The sequence below is a fragment of the Procambarus clarkii genome, chromosome 7 (assembly GCF_040958095.1).
Source record: "Procambarus clarkii isolate CNS0578487 chromosome 7, FALCON_Pclarkii_2.0, whole genome shotgun sequence".
In the NCBI taxonomy this organism is placed as follows: Eukaryota; Metazoa; Arthropoda; class Malacostraca; order Decapoda; family Cambaridae; genus Procambarus; species Procambarus clarkii.
In genome coordinates, this window is record NC_091156.1 from 8,224,752 (window position 1) to 8,246,138 (window position 21,387).

The window sequence follows — 21,387 nt, forward strand, 5'->3', positions numbered from 1 at the left end:
GGCCTAATATAGTACATGTACTGTATGTGCTATACTAGGCCTAGGAATATTTAAGTTTGGTTTGAGATTTATATTTTCCGGACTACATAAACTAGAAAATTCTACTTACAATTTGTCCATCATGTCGATATTTGTACGATCGTCCAAAAAGCTACAAAAATCTTATCAGGATCTTATCAGCAGGATGAGTTGTTTAGATCATGGTGTCCTATTTGTGATTTTTTGTGTGTAATATAGTATTGTTATCTTGCAAAGAGGTTTCTTCAATTCACTAAAGTGAAACACAACAATACAAAATACTTTTTATCTATATAACAAATAGCACCACCAATGTGTAGTGATCAATCTAAGCTTGACACAACCCATTTACTGGATATAATATGGAAGTGGCTAAACGTGATCCACTTATCAAATATCTTTTACAGAACTTTTGATATTGCCTTCTACAAGTAACATAATACAACCCATATGAAGAATAACACTGAATTCCCTACTTACTTTCTGACATCCACAACCATACCTTGAGATGGTTGGTTGGTTCGAGATGCTTTCGGGGCTTAGCGTTCCCGCGGCCCGGTCCTCGAACAGGCCTCTTCATATCAATTACCATCACCATCATATTACATTGAAAATGCAATACAGTACACCAATTATGAGTTAAAATGTACACTCTTTCAAGGTTGTAAAAGAAGAATGCAACTTAGACTTACCAATACACCATAAATTGCATTTTTTATTAGCGTGTAAAACAGAATCGCAAAATCACCCTAGATCATGAATTCTGAATAAATCTATGGATATGCAGAAAATTTACATCCCTGAAGTTGACAATCACATAAACAAGAATTTGTTCACGTAACCTTAAACAATCATGTAAGTTTAAACAATCTTGGTACATATAGTACATGTACATATACAATAAGTATACAGTACATGCCAATGAAGTGTTCACCATGACAAATTTTAAGAGATATTGTTGACAATGGAACCAAGAGAACTTAAACCCGTTCTGGTAAAGCACATTATAATGACTATTTGCTTATAAATATCATTCCATTTCATCACCTCAATGAAGTGTCCTTTACAATACAAAAATAAAAAGTGAGTTCTATACAGAACTTGCAGAACTGATGGCCATCTCTATATCCAAAAGGCATATAGAGAAGACCTGCTGAGAGAGAGGGTGAGGCAGCTGAACTTCCCTGTTTGGTAATTCAGTCATCAATTATATTATAAGCCAAAGCCATACTGTTTATAAAATGTGCCAGGCAGTGTATAAATACAATAGAAAATGGAACTTTTAATCATAATTAATATTTTGCAGGCAACATGTCAACTACAACAAAAATGCTAACTATCTATATTGACAGACAATCATCAACCAGGCCTACTGTTCTCTGTGTAGTACAGGGGTACGCATATTCAGTACATGTTTAAAAGCTGCAGTTTCAGGCATTTTGCCATGCTTTGTCACTATTGACTTGAGTTGTGGTTCTCTGATATCACCTCTCATGTCATCACACATATCCAGCAAGCGGTTACCTTCCAAATGTAAGACTCAAAAGAAGGCACCAAGCCAGGAAGACTATGTAGCATGAAGTGTTTCAAAATAACATAAGCCCACTGCATGGTGTCACAGTTTCAAAAGATGAAAATTGTCACTTTACTGAATTTCACTGTCTTAAGTGGCATGGGGACGAGACAGGAAAAATGCAAAGCGGCTCAAGTCAAGAAACCCCATGTTGGTGTCAATGCTGCTACCTAATAGTAATTGGGAGTAGTGACTAAGCAGGCAAATTGGCAGTTAGTGAGCACTACTTTATGGATGCAGTGAAGCCAAGCAGGTCTGAAGAGCTTGGATAATGAATGAAACTTCCAATGGGCATTCTGGGCTGGACTGAGTATTTCTCTACCTAATAGCACCAGTATGACCCAGCAAGAATACAGTATCTGAAATGATTTCAGCTGTGACTGAAGAATGTTGACCTACCCTCAAAATCCATCATCTGTTCCCAAATGAAACATAATGAAATTTGTCAAAATTCATTTTCATGCAAATTAAAATGTTAATCCTAATCACCAATTTATCACGAGAAATTACATTTAGACTGAACTCGTAGGACTTTTGAGTCTTATTTACTAAAAATATTAAACAAAAATTATAATAATAATAGTGCTGAGTGTAGTCCCTTAGCATACAGAACGATCCATCCCTAGGACATTATGATGACAGTAGGCATTGGAAGACTTCTGTATCCGCTTGGGACAAGTACTTTTCAAATTCTGTCATGTCTCCTCAATGAAGTGGGAAGATTAAGATAACACATGAATCATATAAATCAAAGCAAATCACATTCAATAACATTAAGAGGCATCACAAATCACTCAAGCCTCCCCTGAAAGATATTTGGCAATGACGGCCACCAAACAACCTATTAAAACCACAACAAACACTTATCTGACAACCACCAGATGGCAACCCCTACTAACCAAAGGGTCAGGGAAAGGGATTCATTCCAAACTCACCGAAAGGTATCTAATATGGTACAGTTCAGTGTGGGGGTAAAATTTACGTAGAAAATCTGACCATCTCAGAACAAACTTTTCAGCACTGACCCAGATGTGCAGATTTATTATGGACCATGATTAATGGACATACTGTACAGTGTTGTGAATCTAGTCAATAGATACAGGCAACAATTTAATGAGAGACTTGATCTACAAGAAATAGAATTTTGTTTAAGATGCTTATTCCAGCATTGTTGTGTTAATACATTTCAAGACTGTAATTAAAATGTTCTGGGTGATATGAAGCACTGTTGGAGAGTGCATTGCTTGGGGAAAATTCTGTTTGATAGTAAGGTGAAATGGGTGAAGATATATCAATAAATTCATAGAGAAAGGCACTTATTACAAAATGGACATATAAACATTTGCAAGTTGTACATCACAGGCAGCTTTGTGTATAACTTGAACTGTAATCCTAAAATTGAGAGCAATTTTAAAAACCTGCAATATTGACCTGTATAGCAGCAAAAAATGTTGCTATGAAGGTCAATATTTAAAAAAAAAACTGTAAATTTAAAATGAAGCAAAATACAATTTAAATTTATATGCAACCTCAATCAAGAATAGAACACAACATAAATATATATATATACTTAAAAATATATACTTCTACAACATAACATGGATTACTTACCATATAACACTGGCAGCTTACTGAAATGTGTGAATAACAACATTTTATTAAATTCATTTAATAAACACTAGCGTAGACATGTGCTAATAATATCACAGCATAAGACACTAGTTGTCAGTCAGCAACACTTCTTCCTCGTCGTCTTGTTATGCAGGGTGATAACTGAATCTTGTAATGTGGCAATAACATCTTCATTTCTAAGTGCAAAGTCTTCAACAACACAGTTGAACAACTCTTCAACATTTTTTCCCGTCTTGCTTGATGTTTCAAATACTTTTGCACCAACCTATTATGCAAAAAATGAATAATTTACCTCAAATAACCAGCATTGAATGTAATGAAACGCCATTTTCTGGGTGAGACCCGGAGGCTCCCCAGAACTATCTGGGCTGATACGGAATATTAGCTTTGGACATCAGTCAATGTACTGTACATGGAGTTCTAGGCCTACCAAGGACCACGAGCCTGAACCTGGTCCCCCTCAGAGAGGCACGGGGAGCAATGACCTATAGAGACACCTTATATAGAATTTAGAAGTACTCTATGTCTGCCATCGACCGGGTCGGGCACCCAGAAAGACAGGCACCCCAAAACACCCCCCATTCTGGTTAAGAATTGCTACCACAGCCAAAACAAGGGGGATAGAACTCCCCCATGAAGGGGGGCATGAGTTTAGTTTTCTAAAAAGTTGTTCAATGTCAACCAATATTTTTTGACTAGTTGTATATGAAAAGGGCTGCAATTGTTCCAAGTTTCAGTACTGCAACCTAAATAGAAAGGGAGATTTGTTTTTTCAACGAATATTACACATTTTCAAGCGAGTTCAAACCTTTCACCTTTTCAGATATAATCATTCTATGACACTTTTCTGACACATGAGCATATAATAAAGGATCTGTTAGAGGGAAGTTTCCAAAACATCTTTTCATAGGGAGTTCTATCCCCTTATTTTGGCTGTGGTAGCAATTCTTAACCAGAATGAGGGGTGTTTTGGGGCACCTATCTTTCTGGGTGCCTGACCCAGTCAATAGCAGTCATACCATATAAGGTGTCTCTATAGGCCATTGCTCCTCGTGCCTCTCTGGGACTGGCGAGGTTCTGGCTCATGATCCCCGGTAGGCTTAGAACTCTATGTACATTGACTGATACCCAAAGCTAATTCTCCGTATCAGTCCAGATAGCTCCGGGGAGCCGAAGGGGCTTCCTTCCAGCAGAAACTTTACTGTACAATAAGAAAAAATTCTGAACAAATATTACTTTTGAGTAAATATGAAAAATACATTTTTGAGTAGCATCATTCAGTTGCTCTCTAAGATAAAGATCAGGCGAGTCATATGACCAAGATCTTCATTAACAGTCAGGCAGGATGACTTTCTAAAGTAATACAATTACAAGTGAATACCAACAGAGGGCTATCATAACGGCTTGTTTGATGCCTGAGCTTCATATACAGTACTGACTACTACCAGACAGCCTCACAATGTACACCTCAGTTTTCCAAGAATCAGACTGCTGTACATACACACAAAACTCTTACAATCTGCTCATAGCAGAGCCAAAAATTTACAAGAAGGATTGGGAGCAGCTAAACAATTCTGCTCAGAAAGGTAATTTTCATATTCACTAAAAGTTATATTTCAGACCAATCACATTTAGTTGCTCCTAAAGGTAAGAATATTAAGCTGAAGAAAATAACAAAGGGATAGAACTCGGCTGTATTGCAGAATAATGCATGATGAAAGTTGAAGGGAACATAGTAAATGTCCACCAGAAATAGACATACCAGGGAATAAGGAACCAGCAATGCTTGCCAACGGCAAGGAATTCAGCAATATGGCCTACCCAATGCCACACACTGGGGATGCAAAGGTAAATCTTGGGCAGCTTGTGCTCCACTAAGGAGCGGCTGGTCCCCGAGGAAAACCAAGTAATGATGTGGTGATTTCTGCATCGCATATAATGAGTATTCAAATTCTGTGATCAAAGACACATTCTTATTAAACTGGCTTAGAAATGGCCTGTGAGGTATCACTCAAATGCCCCACTACCAGCATTGATAATATCAGCCTATTTGATAAACAAGAAATAACAGAAAATCTATCCTCAATTAGTCTGAATGTAGAGAAAGGATTCAGGGGGTATTTTGGGACTCTTAGGTGCCTTTATGGCCATGTACAGGGGGGGCCAGATTGTGCAAGAGTAGTGTCACTTTTGTTACCAGAAGAAGAGGCAAATACAAACTACTTAATTCTGAGTGTTCATGAAAAAAAAGAAAAGAAAACCATTTGAAATAAAGTAGGGAACTGCATTCCCAAAGGAGAATTCATACTTGTGTTGACAATGCCAAGTGGTGGATGCCTCTAAATATCTGAGCCAAAGATTATAATGTTCATCCAAGTCACACCAATTCCAGTTAAATTACAGCAATCCTAAAGTCCCCAGCTGCCTGAATCAACAGTTGTGGTTCCCTTCTTAGACTCTTTGTTGGAGAAGACTGTCATACCATTACTACATGGTACAAGTCATTGCAGAATTGAGTGTGCATCAGTAGTAATCACTAGCCAGCTGTGTGAGGGTGCACACCACCACAGGTTGTACTGCCTACCAAAGCTGACCCATCTCCAGTCTCCCTTCAATATACAATCTTATTTTACCTCGGTGACAAGCACCAGTATGTTTCTGTGAATTCTACTTCTCCCAGAGCGCCAATTAATACTTCCATTCCACTGGACAGTATACGTGGCCCACACCTCTTTCTCATATACAGTACATCAATGACCTACCAAATGCAACACAACACCTTAAGCTAATACAGTATCATTTACTGATGGTACTATAAATACTGTATGGTACAAATATGACTAATGGTGATCAGTCATAAAATAAGTCTTCCACATCAAATGCCACACAACTAACTTCTGAAGTGTGCACTTTTAAATGCACACCTCAGTACAGTTGTTAGTTTGTACCTCTGTCAGTCATTCTGGGCTAGATGGAGTTTTTCTTATAGTGGCCCTGCAGTGCCCATTTGAAAAGCTTGCTCTAGTGCCTGTTCCAGAATGTCATTCTGCCCAGCTGTTCATGATTCTGGTTATGACACAGCATATCCTACCATAAGAGAGCATACAAATTTGATAGCTAAGAAAAGTACATTTAGCAATGCACAAAATCTTGAAAGGCTAACAACTTATATAAATCCCTGACAATAATAGTTTAAATGAATGCATGATAGCTATGAATCACTGTGAATCAAAGTATAATGATAACCTCACTTTGAGGGCTAAAAAATCTTTACTTTGATGATATACATATATTTTTTTTATGATTCTCATAAAGAACTCTATATTCTCTTAATATAGAACTTGATATTCTTTTAATATAGAAAATGTTTCTTACAAATATTTTCCCCAAATGTTTATTTGAGGATATCTGCAATAATTACATGTCACTGTGGTAAATAGGTAGATGTTATAGTGATTTTTGTTTTGTTTTGTTTCACTGAACAATGGTGTCCAATGAACGGCTACAATCTGAGTACAAGCGACTTTATTCAACATTAAAGTGATACAATATGACCTAAGTGCCAAGTGCCAATTTGACCTAAGTATATTGGCAAATAACAGTAAAATATATAGTCAAAATGCAAGGATGTGTAAGTAAAAAATGACAACTATGCAGTGTAGTTGCATAGGCAGTGACAAATATTCACAGATAATGTACAGTAATATGACAATGTCACTCAAATTAATAAAACAAGAAGCCTTACCTCCTCAGCATAATCAGAGAGATCATGGTAGTCAACTTGCCGTAACTGAGACTTATCACTCACTAAATCAACTTTTGTGCCACAGAGAAATATTCTACAATCTTCTTCGTGTTTCTGCACTTCTCCCACCCAAAATTTGGCACGATCAGCGCTGGTTAGGGCATAATAAAAATAAAAAGATTGTAATGAAAAATAAATGTGAACATAATAGTAAATTATATATTTCAGTAAAGGGAAAAATGCAACCAAATATCAGATCATGAAGCCACAATACAGTATCAACTGAATGCACACTATATATACAGAAGAACCTTGGTACAGTACTTGAATGGTTCCCAACTTGACCACTTTGGCACTCGAATGTTGTGTTCATGATTGGCAATCGATTGTTTGTTTGGCACTCAAACTTAAACATGCATAATAGATGAGTCAGTTTCTCAGTACTGTAGCTGTTGTTCAGTGAACTAAACACAAGAAACTTCTCTAAATTTCTTGTGTTTTCTTTGATACTCTTTTATATTCCTAGTGTAAGTAAGTCACTATGACACCTAAGAATTAGTGATGAGTCAAATGCAAGAAAATTACAGTACAGTACTATAGTCAGAACCATGAAAGAGATGAAAAATCTGACGTGCCTCACCTGAATCGAGCAGCCAGTGTGCTGCCGATTCAAAAAGAATGAATTCATAGCAATTCAGAATTCTGATTGGCTCTCAGTTTGCAGAGCCATGGTGAAACTCTTAATTTTTTGTTTGCAGAATCTGGTTCTCACTGCTTTGAAAGACAGCATCCTCAAGTCAACAATCAAGGTGCACGCAACTACTGTCTCTAGGCCAGAGACAAAATTGTGAACCAAGCCATCTAATGCCATCTTAACATAGATGCTAATGTAATTGCAGTCACTGACTACAGTGAATCAGTAGTCATACTTCTCAACATCATTGAGAATAAACCAGAGTTGAGTGTAATGAAACATCTCTTTCTGATTGGACCTCAATGGCTCCCAGTTTTTCTAGCCACACTGAGATAGTGCCACATCTATAAGTCACATCATAGCTTGTGAGTCCTTAAAAGCCTGCCAGAGATCAAAGGCCAAAGCCAGTTCCTCTCAGAGTGGAGCAGGGGATTCATGATCACCCTCACCAATGAATCAAACCCCCAAAAAGAAAGTGAAGCAAAACAGAGAACTGCAAGGTTAACAGAAAGTAAACAATGTAGCAAACAACTCAGCAAACAATCCACCAAGAAGTTAGATCACACAGCCTCCACTAACAACTGAACCAATACCATGGGACTGCACCAATGTCAACACTCCTGTCTGGAGCCTAAGAAAAGGCAACTAATGCCATCATAAGAACATAAGAATTTTAAGGAAGATGCAGAATGCCTATTGGCCTATGTGATTACTTGCTTTATCACTGTCAGTTATATATCAGTTGCATCATCAGGACATCAAGCAGATATCAACATCTACAGCCCAGAAAAGTAAATCTTTACTGGTTCAGGAACAATCTTCCAAGTATAACATTGTGCCTGTGAAATTGTGTTCTATAGTACTGACCAATCACCTTATGACATGAAATTAGGAATGCATCCCTGTTGTAAGTTGGGGACCCCCAGTATATACTGTATAATTGACTAACCTCTCTGCATTTGTTACATCATAACAAATGACTGCTGCCTTTGCATCCCTGTAATATATACGCTCATTGCTTCATATCGTTCACTTCCTGCCCGTGTCCCACAGGCCAACACAATATCTGCTTTCCTTGTACATCTTACACAACGAGCACCAAATGCTGCACCTTTAAAAAGAAAAAAATAAGAAGTTTTATAATGAGCTTGTAAAAAAGCTATTTTCTTGGGCTACATTCATTCTGTTGCTACCATAGGAATATCTTCTTCACTGCCCATAAGTCAAGCAGGCAAGAAATACAGACATTGACATCACAGGCACTTGACAACAAGATTGTCAGTAAATCCAGTCAAAATGAATAGAGGTTCTTGAGTAGGTTCACAGGCTAAGTATTACTGATTTCCAGTGACATGATAGGACTGCCAATGTTAACCTAGAAACTCAATAATCAATTGCAACACATTACTAGTCAAATCTCATCAGGTACAAACTCTGTTGCCTGAAGTTAATGGTAGTAGAAGCAAATGCTTAAGCAAAGTCATATAAGGACAATGGCACTTTGAAAGGTTCTATGCAGATAAAATCCAATGCAGTATCTATACTGTACAACAATTAGATTTTGAGTAGGGCATAAGAATGTCAACAAAAATTGGATCTGTGTACTACTTTAAAGTATTAAGAGTTGTAAGCTGATCAGCAAAGGCATACTGTACTTCAAATATTGTATGGAAATTAAGAAAAATAAAAAGAATAATAAGGTACCCTTACCAGGGATACATAATAAGTACCTATGGTAGTCTGGTAGTTTGTGTTAAAGCGATTATATATAAAACGCTCAACAAGACTTGTCTTGCCACAAGATGCTTGCCCAAGCATAACAACCTTCATGTCAACCTTTCCAGTCATCTTGCTCACTGAAAAAAAATTACTTATTTAGTTCAGTTTAACATAATTTCAAGTACAGGACTGTAAATTAAGTACATTAGTTGGGTAAAGTCCCCTGTCTCTGGACGCTTGAGAAAATTTTGTACATTCTTGGCGGATTAAAATACTGTATCTCATATTTTTTGCAACATTTGTGGCTTTGTAGTAAATAAAAAAGTAGAGACAATGCTTAATAAAACAAGCATTGAATGTAATGAAGTACTGTACTTATTTCTAATGCAGCATTTCTCAACCTTTTTACCCTTCTGGAAGCCTTTAAATAATGAACAAATCCACAAGGGCCATGACGAGGGTTCGAACCTACGTCCGAGAGCATAATTTCTCGAGCAAAAATTACATAATAATTTCCTTTAAATAATTGTTATGTCTCAAGTCACATCATACAAGGAACCCCCTGTATAAAAATTTTTATATAATATATTATATACACAGAATTTACTAACTTCAAAAACATATACAGTATTTATTAATCATAAAAATTCATCTATATTTGTAAACACAAAAAATAAACAATTGACAATGTTGAAAAAGCAAAATATAAACTGAGGAAATATGAACAAATATGAGGGTGAAGATAATGTTATTTTTACAGCCAATTTAGATAATGAATTTATTTCTCTAAATGTGAGACCTCTGCCTTGGGGTCAAACTTTAAATAAACACACAAATTATATTTTCAAATGAAGATGATTTCTGTCTTTCCTCTTAATAATGATTGAGAAAAAGGTTGTTCACACGTGTAAAAAGTTGAAAACTGCAGCAATATGTGTATTGTTTTCCTATGAATTACAGGATAATCATCTTTCACACAAATCCAGAACTTATCCAGAGATAGGTCAGTGAATCTCATCTTAAGTGTACAATCAAAGTGCAGCTCACAAAGGTCTCCCTCTTCTTTTTCAAGTCAAGTTCCCAGGATCAGCAGAAGATTTAGAGCATGGCGCCCTCACCCAATCGTACAACACTTGTGTTGAAAGGGAGGGGAAAATAACGTACGAGTTTGGTCGACAGTTCTTTGCATATAAATGTGATAAATAGGCATTAGCCTATTTATCACATTTATATGCATTTATATGTCTTATTTATCACATTTGAATGTGATAAATAGGCATTAGCCTATTTATCACATTCTCTTGCTAGCATTTGCTCTTGCTTTCCAATTTATCGCTTTCTCTTGCAAGTTGCGCTTGCTTTCTCCAACCCTAGTGGGTTGGGTTATCTTGAGATGATTTCGGGGCTTTAGTATCCCCGCGGCCCGGTCCTCGACCAGGCCTCCACTCCCAGGAAGCAGCCCATGACAGCTGACTAACACCCAGGTACCTATTTTACTGCTAGGTAACAGGGGCATAGGGTGAAAGAAACTCTGCCCATTGTTTCTAGCCGGCTCCTGGGATCGAACCTGGGACCACAGGATCACAAGTCCAGCGTGCTCTCCGCTCGGCCGACCGGCTCCCTGGGTGACTAAATTTCAGCCACGTTATTTTTGCTTTTTTGTCTATGTACCAATTTTGTGAGTAAAATGAAAGTTTAATTCAATTTAGATTTGATAGGTAAGCAAAGGTCCAAAACATGTCGGCATTAAAATTATGACACCTCGTGCACACCATATATAAAACACAATTATATCTCTCCATTTTGTTAGTTTAAAATGGGTTGAGTTAAGTTTGTTTAAAGAGCAGCTATGTCACATACAGGCCAAAGTTTGCTCAGGTCTTACACCCTATTTGACTAGGCTGGGCTTAAGTTTATCTTGCCTTGAATGTACTGTATATATACAGTATATTATATATATGTATATATGTATATAATTATATAAATTTGCACATGAGAAAATGTGATGGGCTGACCACAATTTTAACTCTTAACAATCATTTAATATCCAAATATAAATCACATTACTGTGTAGTCTAAAGTTAACTATGTCTTTTGTTATGCCCAAATTACAGATCCTTTTTTTTTTTAAATACTGTAGGAGTAAATGACCTTTACATAACATCCTAAATACAGCAATGCACATCCTGTTTGTATAAAGCTTGCACTATCAGCAAGTTTCTTATCTTATTACCATGTACCACAACACTGCTTACAGTATTGTAATTACATTGATTTAGATTATTACCCTTGTAATTTTATTACAAATTTGGGGCAAAATGAAACTTAATAAGACTAGTTCATATATGTAAATTGCCAGTGTAATTCAGCCCACTGTGTGACTAATCTTTCCGCCATATTCCACAATAAAGTTATAAGGGTGATAATAAACTAATTATTTATAATCTAATAAAGGAGCACCTTCTATATAGATACTTTACCAAGCCTGGGAGGGAGACACGAGTGCCCTGCTGGACGCCAGTGGACCCCAGACCCAGACTGGAGGTAAACAAGGCCACGCGGGCCCCAGCAACCACCACGCTCCCACCAGTCACCACCCTGGGGCCCCCTCCAGCCACACCCCGGGGCTCCCTCCAGCCACCACCCTGGGGCCCCCACCAGCCACACCCTCGGGGTCCTGACACCCACCCTCACCCCTGGAGCAAGACCAGCCACACCCCTGGGGTCCTGACCAGCCACACCCCCGGGGTCCTGACACCCACCCTCACCCCCGGAGCCCTGACCACCCACACCCCGGAGTTAGACCAGCCACACCTCCGGGGCCCTGAACCCCCCCATCACCCCCAGTTAGTTCAGCCACACCCCCGGGGCCCCGTCCAGCCACACCCCCAGGAGTCCCGACTAAACAGTTTTTTGTTATCGTTTTATTTATATATACAAAGAGTTCTTACATTCTTGTACAGCCACTAGCACGCATAGCGTTTCGGGCAAGTCCTTGATCCTATGTTCCCCGGAATACGACCCGCCAAATCGTTTAGTACCCATTTTAATGTTGGGTAAACAGAGGCTACAGTTAAGGATTGACGCCCAGTCAATCCTCGCAGTTGCAATTTTCTTACAACTTCAGTTGCAACTTTCCAGCAACCGCGAAGCTGCAGTAATTTCCAGCAGCTTCAATTGCACTTTACTAGCAATTGCAGTTGCACAACATTCCATGCAACTTGCAGCTGCAAATATTTTATGAATTTAAATTAATAAAAAGTTACACCGTCTATGATTTTGTTTTCACCCGACGCATGAAAAAAGCATGACTCGCGACAGTAGAGCTAGGATTGATTTTTTTTTTGTCATCTTGTTGCAATTGTCGAGGCATCCACAATGCTGGTTCCTCTCTATGTCCCATGAAGCCCCGCGTGAGAAATTCCAAGCAGGCACCCATAAGCAGAGTAAACGAAGATGCGAAAGAAGGCAAGATCGTACTGCAGGAAACAGGAAGAAACAATGGACAGACATCGAAAGTCTCTATGACCAACTTTTGGGAGAAGGGCACTGCGCCGATTACGCACAGCCTAATGGCAGTAGGATTGATTGATAAAGATTAAGCCACCCTAGAGGTGGCACGGGCATGAATAGCCCGTAAGGCAGTAAAAAACGAAGCCGAAAAAGTGAATCCTCGTGGTGTTGAGGTGTAGGGCAGCGTTTTGGATTCTGCGGTCGATATACAGATCTTGGAATACCTAAAAAAAAAAAAACGTTGGACAAGAGGATTGAAGCTCTAGAAAGATTAGCCATGGCAAACAAATAGCGTGTAGTGGAGATTGAAGTGGGGAATGAAAAGGAGAGGGAAGAAAGTAAGGAAGAGGATGGAAGAGTCTCAGGAAAATGAACTATCCACTAATGATGGCAGTGTGGTGGAAAATTTTGACGGAGAGGCTCAGGAAAAATGGTATACAAAAAAATGAATTTAAAGAAGCTATGGACAGTTAAGAGTCTGAGAACATAGAGGGAAAAATTACTGCATCTACGTTGTATTCCTCCCGTGTGTTAAATGTTTCTTTGGCAATGAAATACATTCTTGAAGGACATCATGCTTTGTAACATTAAAACATAAGGATCTTATTATGCCTTCACATGCATTATTCATTTCTTCCCACCTTTTGAAGTGAGAGGATTAATTCATATGCTCCCTCGCTTCTCATCAATTTAATCGCTGAAGCTTCATTTATCTCTGAAATTCTGAGTATCCTCAATGCTTTTTTAAATTCAATCATATCATCATTATCTCAGTAATAGTCTTCTTTTAGGCCATGAGAATAATCTTGGAATTATTCTCATGGTTTCTTTTTGTACTTTCTTCAACTTGTTTAGTCTGCCTTTACCAACACAAGAAATGACAGGGGGAGCATAATCAATAAGAGATCTCACAGTATGCTATGTTTACCATTGGAATGTGAAATGTAAAATATGATTAATAATTGTGTACTGTATGGGTTTGTGAGCCCCTTGAGGGACCGTCTTATGTAGACGAGGGTAGAAATAGCCTATCCTTTTGAGATGTACTTCCTGTTCTCAATAAACTTACTTGAACTGTGCTGAATTTTAAAATCCAGCTTCAAAAAATTATTTTGATAAATGTAGGGACATGTGACAAGCCGCCGGCTTCCTGTCCCAATCATGGCCATTAGTGTATTAGTAGCCCACAGGTAAATTCAGGCAAATTTTCCATCTGTCCATGGAGGGTCGTGGAGGCGACAAATCTGACCCATCACACCTAGTATGCCCTCTGCATGAACATCTGAATTTACCTGAATTTACATGTGTTTACCTATCATTGACTATTGAAAGTGAGATCTAGCTCTTTATGACCCGCCGCTTAGCCGTTTACACCTGACACACTAATTAGTTTAATCAATATTTATGCTTTTGTCATATTTTTTCTTAAAGATTTGCATAGAATTGATTTCAACAACCTCTTCCTTCAATGCACTATACTTGGCGACCACTAGTACAGGGAAAGAAAACATACTTACATTGTTTCCACTCGATTGCACGTCCAGTTTTCACTTGTATTGCCTTGTTCTACTGCCTTTTAATTTAAATAGGCTTTTTTCGCCTAGTCCCTGCAGCATATTGTATGTAGTTATCCACTCTGTTTCTTCTTTCCTCTAAGTTTGTGAGGATGAATTCTCTCAACCTGCCCTCGTAGCTGAGGCCTCTCAATTCTGGTACTAATCTAGATGCAAACCTCTGAACTTTCTCAAGTTTTTGTTTATTCTTCACAAGATGTAAGTTCCATGCTGGTGCTGCATACTCGAGTATAGTGGTCTCACATAAGAAAGTTTGAATGAACTTGAAAGACTTCTTGTTTAGATTCTTAAATGATGCTCTTATGTTTGCAAACGTCTATAGGTGGGGTGGGCGGAAGCTGGGGATGGCTAGGTCGCCAGTGCACATGCGTACAAAAAATTCCATGAATGAAATTTTGTCTTTCAGGGTTCAGGCAATAGCTCTACATAGGTCATAAGATTGTCACAGATGCCTGGTTTAATTTTACTTGGGATACAAGCTTATAAGCATTGGGAAGGAGCCCCCAGAAAGGGGCATTTCATATTCAACACTTTTTGTCTTCACCTTAGAATAAACACATGTGCCTCTTAATTTCATTAGCGTGTTCTTCATATCATAATTACAATAAAGTGTATAAAAATAGAATATGTAAAGAAAAGTACTGTATAATTATGACACAATGTTTGTGAAATAATGAAACAAAGTTATCCAGAACAAAATTTATTCTATAGCATTACAGTATTCACATATAGTTTGAAATTTAACACAAGGACAGAAAGGTAGTTTAATTTTGAGACAATAAAAAACTATATACGATAAACTCTATAATGTCCTTATTTTAATATTAATTTTTTTTAGAATAGTATATAAAGAACCAAACATATCCTACAATGATAGCACAAATAATTAACAACTCTGTATATAAAGCAAAAATAGAAATTTATCCAAAATTGTTGATCCCTCCTCATGTGTGAGCTGGTATATAACAAATGTGAAGGAAATTATCTGGATGACTGAGGTGCTCGCTGAGCCACTGTATAGGTGTATCCCGTGGTGCCTCGATGCCTTGAATTACTACCCGGTCTCCTGAAATAAATTTCATGCTAAACTGTACTATTACAGAATATTATCTCACTTTTAAATCTTTAACTATTTAACCACAAATTTATATTTTCAGTTATTGATTATGTTTAAGTAGTTCATTTGTCTTCTTGTTAACCAAGTTATCCTTCTAATAGCAATTAAGTCATTATGTCACAAAGAAGCAATTAATGAATCAGCTCAGAAAAAGAGCATTTCACACACACTGCTACATATTTAATGTTTTACGATTAATTTCCTTCTTTTTTCCAGAGAGGATGGACCCTGTCAGAAGTTCCATGCCCCTTATCCTGCAACTAAATGAATAGGGAAGCAGGCTGGCTAGCAATCCGGGTGACCTGGGCTGCCATCTGGTGGCAATCAGGCATATCATGATTAGGATGTTTACACAACAGCCACAATCTTTTGCCTCATTTTCCCCGAGTACCTAATATTCTTCAAGCTGTTTGTTTTCTAGCACTTATGCTTATTAGTGGGGATGTTCTCAGTTTTGGGTTAGATCAGTGATCCCAAGCTACCCTTGCCTCATAGTCAATTCCTTCTCCCGATAGGCAAAGGTGGGTCTCGAGAGGCCTGGTCTCCCTGAAACATGGCTGAAGCACCACTTAGCTTGAAGTGGGGAAAGAGGCCCTCCCAGAAAAAATTACATCAGTAGGAAAAGATACCCTTTCTACTATAATTTTCCATTATTACTTCCATGTAAGGTCATGGTTTACCACATTATATCATTCTTTTTCACCCAATAATGATTTAAATATCAAAGGGAAAAGTAATAAATCAATTTTACCTTCTTGTATGGGATTTGGCAAAAATTCATGAAGCAGATCTCCTAATGTTATCTTTCGACCATCGTCTGCTTGAGGCTTAATGAGTCTCTGCAGCGGTGGTTGGTAAACAGAGTGTAAACGAAAGGGAATATGCTTGAACCCCTCTTCTGGTATACACTCCATTAGCTTACGATTTATGGCCCAAAACTGGTCAAATTTATCTGAAACAAAAATGTTAACATTAATACAGTAGAAACTAAATATTGCTCACTCACATGAAGGCAATCGATTAAGGTATCCCTAGTCCCTTATTATAGGGATCTCACAATGCAAACAATATTATGATATAGTGCATAAATACAAATAAGTACTCTTCTTTTTTCTTTGTAAGCGAGACTAAAAGGGAATGATTCATACCCAGACTCTAGGTAAAAACCTAATGGAGGCATGAATGGTAAGAATAAAACCCCATGTGGAATGCAGTACACATGAAACAAAAAGCCCTGAAAGGACCAAGAATGAAAAACAAGGACCACAAACTTTCAAGGCACCAGACCATGGAGAACGAGGAAATCAAGGGAGAATCATAGACCCAACCAGTCATATAAGCTGAAGGGACCACCTTGGCATGCCGGCTAGGACATGTAAACCACACTTCCCTCCTACCAGCAATAAACACTCCTTATCCGAGGAAAAATAGACTGTCAAAGACAACTGGCTTATCTGAAGGATGAGGGCCTACCCCAAGTAAGGAGACCTCCCATCCTCAGGGAGTGTATTCCAAACACCCCAGAAAAAGTTAGCGAAAAGAAAAAATTAAGAGAGGAGCTTCTAGGCTATGCCAGAGGGTTTAAATCCCCCAGAAACTGAGAGAAAAAACCAGTGACAAAAACACTAGAAACAGAAATAGACGATTGGATAGATTATGTTGAAAATGCCCCAACCTTTCAAAACATGACTGATGATCAAATTATTGATTTATTTAGAAAAAATGTCAGGGGAGCAAATCAGGATGAGGATGATGACAAGGAAGTGTTAAGGGAAAAAGGTAATATTGAAAAAGTTCATTAATGTTTTGAAGGCATTCTTGACTTTATGGAAACAAGCAACAGTGTGTTTGGTATTTGGAAGACAAGTATGTACAATATGTAAATGCAATTTTTGCAAACAAGAACAAAGCAAATGAAGCAAATTTAAATTAAAGACTTTTGCAAAGGCTTCCAAGAAACCTTACATTGAACCACCTGCTCCTGGCTCATCACATGATGACACAAACACTTCAGCGGCTGAGTTATTTCATCACCATTAATCTCAACTTCAGTCAACTCAACACCTTTAACATCCACCACCAATTCTTCCATGTAAATAACAATGCACCATCATGAATAATCTTTAAGTTAACAAGTGGATCAGAACTTCTCATATTGGTATGTTCAAACAAAATACTGAATAATTTTTGCCATAAAATTCTGAAAAATTTCCACAAGATTTTCAAGATGATAAACAACTTATCCTGAAACAACAAGTTATTTGTTTAACCTCTGTTCTGATGTGTCCTTGAAAGCATGTGGTCATCTGTGTATGAAGTAAACATGTGCAAAATATGTCAAGAGCCAAGTCGGCATCCTTACCATTGCACAGGCCCATCCACAACTGTTTATGGTCTTTGCCCTGCATATTGGTGATGATTTGTCCTCTGTGTTTTAGACCATCAGCTTCCTTCAGAGTGGACATGAAGTGAGATTCCACCACCTCTCTGAAAAAAGTGCACCATTATCTGTAGCTCTTTTTGTTATGAACTCACTAATAGTAAAAAACCAGCGTTGAATATAATGAAACGCCATTTTCTGGGTAAGCCTCATAGGCTCCCTGGCTCCAGGGAGCCACGGGACTCCCCACAGAAATTAAGAAAAATACTAAAAACATTGCATTGTGTCACTGATAACTGAAAGATGAAGTAAGTACTAAATACAAAATGCAGTGCTATGATTGGATGGATAGTAACATACCACAAGTTAAAAAAATCTCTGAACTCAGATTTCTGGGAAGCAAGTTCATTCAGGTACTGGAAGCCTAAATGAGCCAGTGGTCGAAATAACCCAAGACCTGGATTAGATGCCTTAATGCCAAACTTTGAGAAGCACCATCATGGTAAGTTTGTTGAAGGACCAAAGAGGAAAATTTAATTTGAAGGAAAGATCCCTAAAGAGGAAACGTGTGACTTACACAAAACCACAAAAAGTTCCTGGACTCCATATGTATGAGAACGTGCTAATAGGCATCCTGGAGACAGATGATGAGCCATGTGCTCAGAGATAACAACTGTTGAACCAAAGACAGTGGTCATCCAAAAAGTCAAACAAGGAATAAGGACACCAAACTTCAAGTTGAGGATCATTCTCTTGATGGAGCCCTTCTTCACCACCGAGAAAGAACATGGTTGTGCCTGAATATATGCCCAACATAATAAAATTTGGTTTCTATTTAATCACCCGAGGTGATTAAATATTAATTGTTGTGGTGGGAGGAGCAAACACCCCAGGGTACTAACACAGAGTTAAGAGAGTATACTTTCCTGAATTTAAAGGTAGGAGGAGAGAAAGGTCAAGATGATGGAGACATGGTAAGAGAGGAAATGGAGATTTGGGAGTGAACTGTGCACAAGAAAAAGGAAGGAATAAGGCTACTGTACATGAAATCAGTTTTGATGATGACAATATTGATGATCCTAATTAAACAAAGTCTTATTTCAAATATACTTTTCTCTTTAAATTTTGGCACCCAAACATTTATTAAATTGCAACACTGTATGGCAGCCTGTGTAATAAACAAAATACAACTTGAAAACTGCATTTTTAAAAACAGACAGACCTTGTTGGGCATCTGATGAGGTCATGATCAGGAAAGTGTGAGAAGTGAGCAGTGAGACACCATGGTAGTGATGAACCTCCACACTGAAGGTCAAACAGCACACCAACTGGATAGTGCCTGAGGAAAACAGTTTACATAACTAACATTGTAATTTCAAACTAGAATGTAATACCAGCTCCAAATCTGACTACACTTGTCCATATACTGGCTAAGTTTTGATATGCCATATATTTTCAGAACTAGCCTAATTTAATCTAATAATAACCTACCCAGTGCATACATGTTTATTATTATTATTATTATTATTCCTGCATTTTTATTGTATTTCTTCTTATTTTCATGCAAGTAGTTGTGAAATTTTTATAGTTGATTTAATATTTGAAGAGCTAAATACATGAGTACTGTATAATATATGAAAGCTGAGAAAGGTAGTTGTACTGGGTCTGCTATATCTCCCAGCAGGCTCCCTAAAGCTATCTTGCTAAGATAGCTGTCACTAATATGCACTCCATACTACATTCTGTGAACAATAAAACAAATAGTTTTTGCTGTTATTACACTGTAGTTACTCATTATATATAAATATCTACATTTTAGGCATCATAACAAAAAATAAGCAATTCTAGTGGGTGTGGTAATCTTATCTTCAAAGTACAGCATAGCACCACACACTGGTTTCCAATATACTATGCATTGCTAACATTAGCCACAACACTACTATTTTTATCATTAAATTCTAAATACAAATAATATTCCACAAGCTCATTTTCTAAAGAAACATGCAGTCCAATTTCATGTGCATACACACCAAAGCACATCTGTGTGCTATGGATGTCTGCTGCATGATATCAACATTGTAACCAGCATTGGGTTCACTTATATTTGAACCTTGTACATAATTTGTATCAGTCAGAACCTTGTATGGCACTATTATCATTAAATAATCAGTTACTTATATGCTTTATCATTATTAAATGATGTGGTCAGCATAAGCTGCATGGTAGTGCTGTGAGCTGCTGCTGCATGCATTACTCATAGTTGCTCTCTCAATACTGCAGCCCCTAACACCCAGGAGGGATGCCTATGATTTTTTTCCAAGATGGCATCAGTTTACTGGAGACCTGAGGAAGCAGATGCGAGCTCCGTGCACCTGCGGGAGTTTTAAATCTTACGCAGTATTTTAAAACATCCTTCATTGTTCCGCGCAGTGAAATCATGAGTAGTGAGAACATCTCTGATTGTCACATGCATTTGAAGGGTTAAGCAATGTTAATCACAAACTGGATAGCCCAAAAATCACCATAATCTTTTCGAACTAAAAATAATAAGACAAGGTACTGTAACAAGGTTCGAAAAATATAAAAAATACAAATTTCTTACTCGAGAGAGAGGCAGGGAAAGAGGGAGGCTCACCATTTTAGAGGTGTTCCATCACTTTCCAGCCACATTTCAGCATCCTGAAGCTCATGTGTTGTAAACCTTAAGAAATGCTTACGAACCTGAAAAATTACAAAGTCACATCAAGTTCAAAATAAAGAAAACTTGTATTTACTCTAAATTAGATCATCACATTCACCATGACAAAAAAAAATACATACAGTATCAACAACTAAGAAGTGCAATCTATTGAAAATTGGTTTGAGTTTGTAAGACTAGTATCAGATAAGACTAATATTGTGCACAGTAAGTCAAAGTAACTAAAGAGCTAAGAATAAATAGAGCTTTGAGTGTAATGAAAACACCCCTTTCTGGACTCCACCTCGGCAGCTGTCCCTCAGATTATGCATAGGCTGCAACTGGCAAGATCTACCAACACCATGTATCTGTGAGCCATTCATTCCCTACTGAACTGAAATGCCTTGAACGTTCCCTTGGTCCCTATGAGGAAGGAAAACGTATGGATATCATATCGAATCTGATATGTCCCAAAATATAAGAAAAGGAGGGCATAAGGCATCGACTTTCCTTGAGAAATGTTTTTTGAGAGTACAGCACTACCAAAAGAATCAATGAAAACTATAAACAACAATTCCAACAACTTTTCCCTCCACCACCAGGTGGCAGACAGGGTTGTACCAGGAGTAAGTGACAAAACCACCTCATTTCCGTGTCTGGAACCAGTTTATCAACGTGGTAAAGGTGTCTACAAAGAACAGTTTTCTGTCCATCTTGTATACACTTACAAGATGAAGCATAATTA

General features: G+C 37.8%; 1 protein-coding gene and 1 pseudogene across 1 annotated transcript; both read right to left on the minus strand.

Moving 5' to 3' along the window:
• Nucleotides 1-290: 290 nt before the first annotated feature.
• LOC138349801 (ras-related protein Rab-24-like) lies at nt 291-12,482 on the minus strand (annotated as a pseudogene).
• Nucleotides 12,483-15,152: 2,670 nt separating this feature from the next.
• Nucleotides 15,153-20,757, minus strand: LOC138356380 (autophagy protein 5-like). Its single transcript, XM_069312401.1, has 5 exons — nt 20,601-20,757; nt 19,188-19,304; nt 17,948-18,072; nt 16,337-16,537; nt 15,153-15,534 (listed from the first exon to the last, which is right to left on the minus strand). Exons 1-5 carry the CDS (start codon nt 20,633-20,635, stop codon nt 15,413-15,415), a joined length of 600 nt encoding a protein of 199 aa, XP_069168502.1. The 5' UTR covers nt 20,636-20,757; the 3' UTR covers nt 15,153-15,412.
• Between the last annotated feature and the right edge of the window lie 630 nt (nt 20,758-21,387).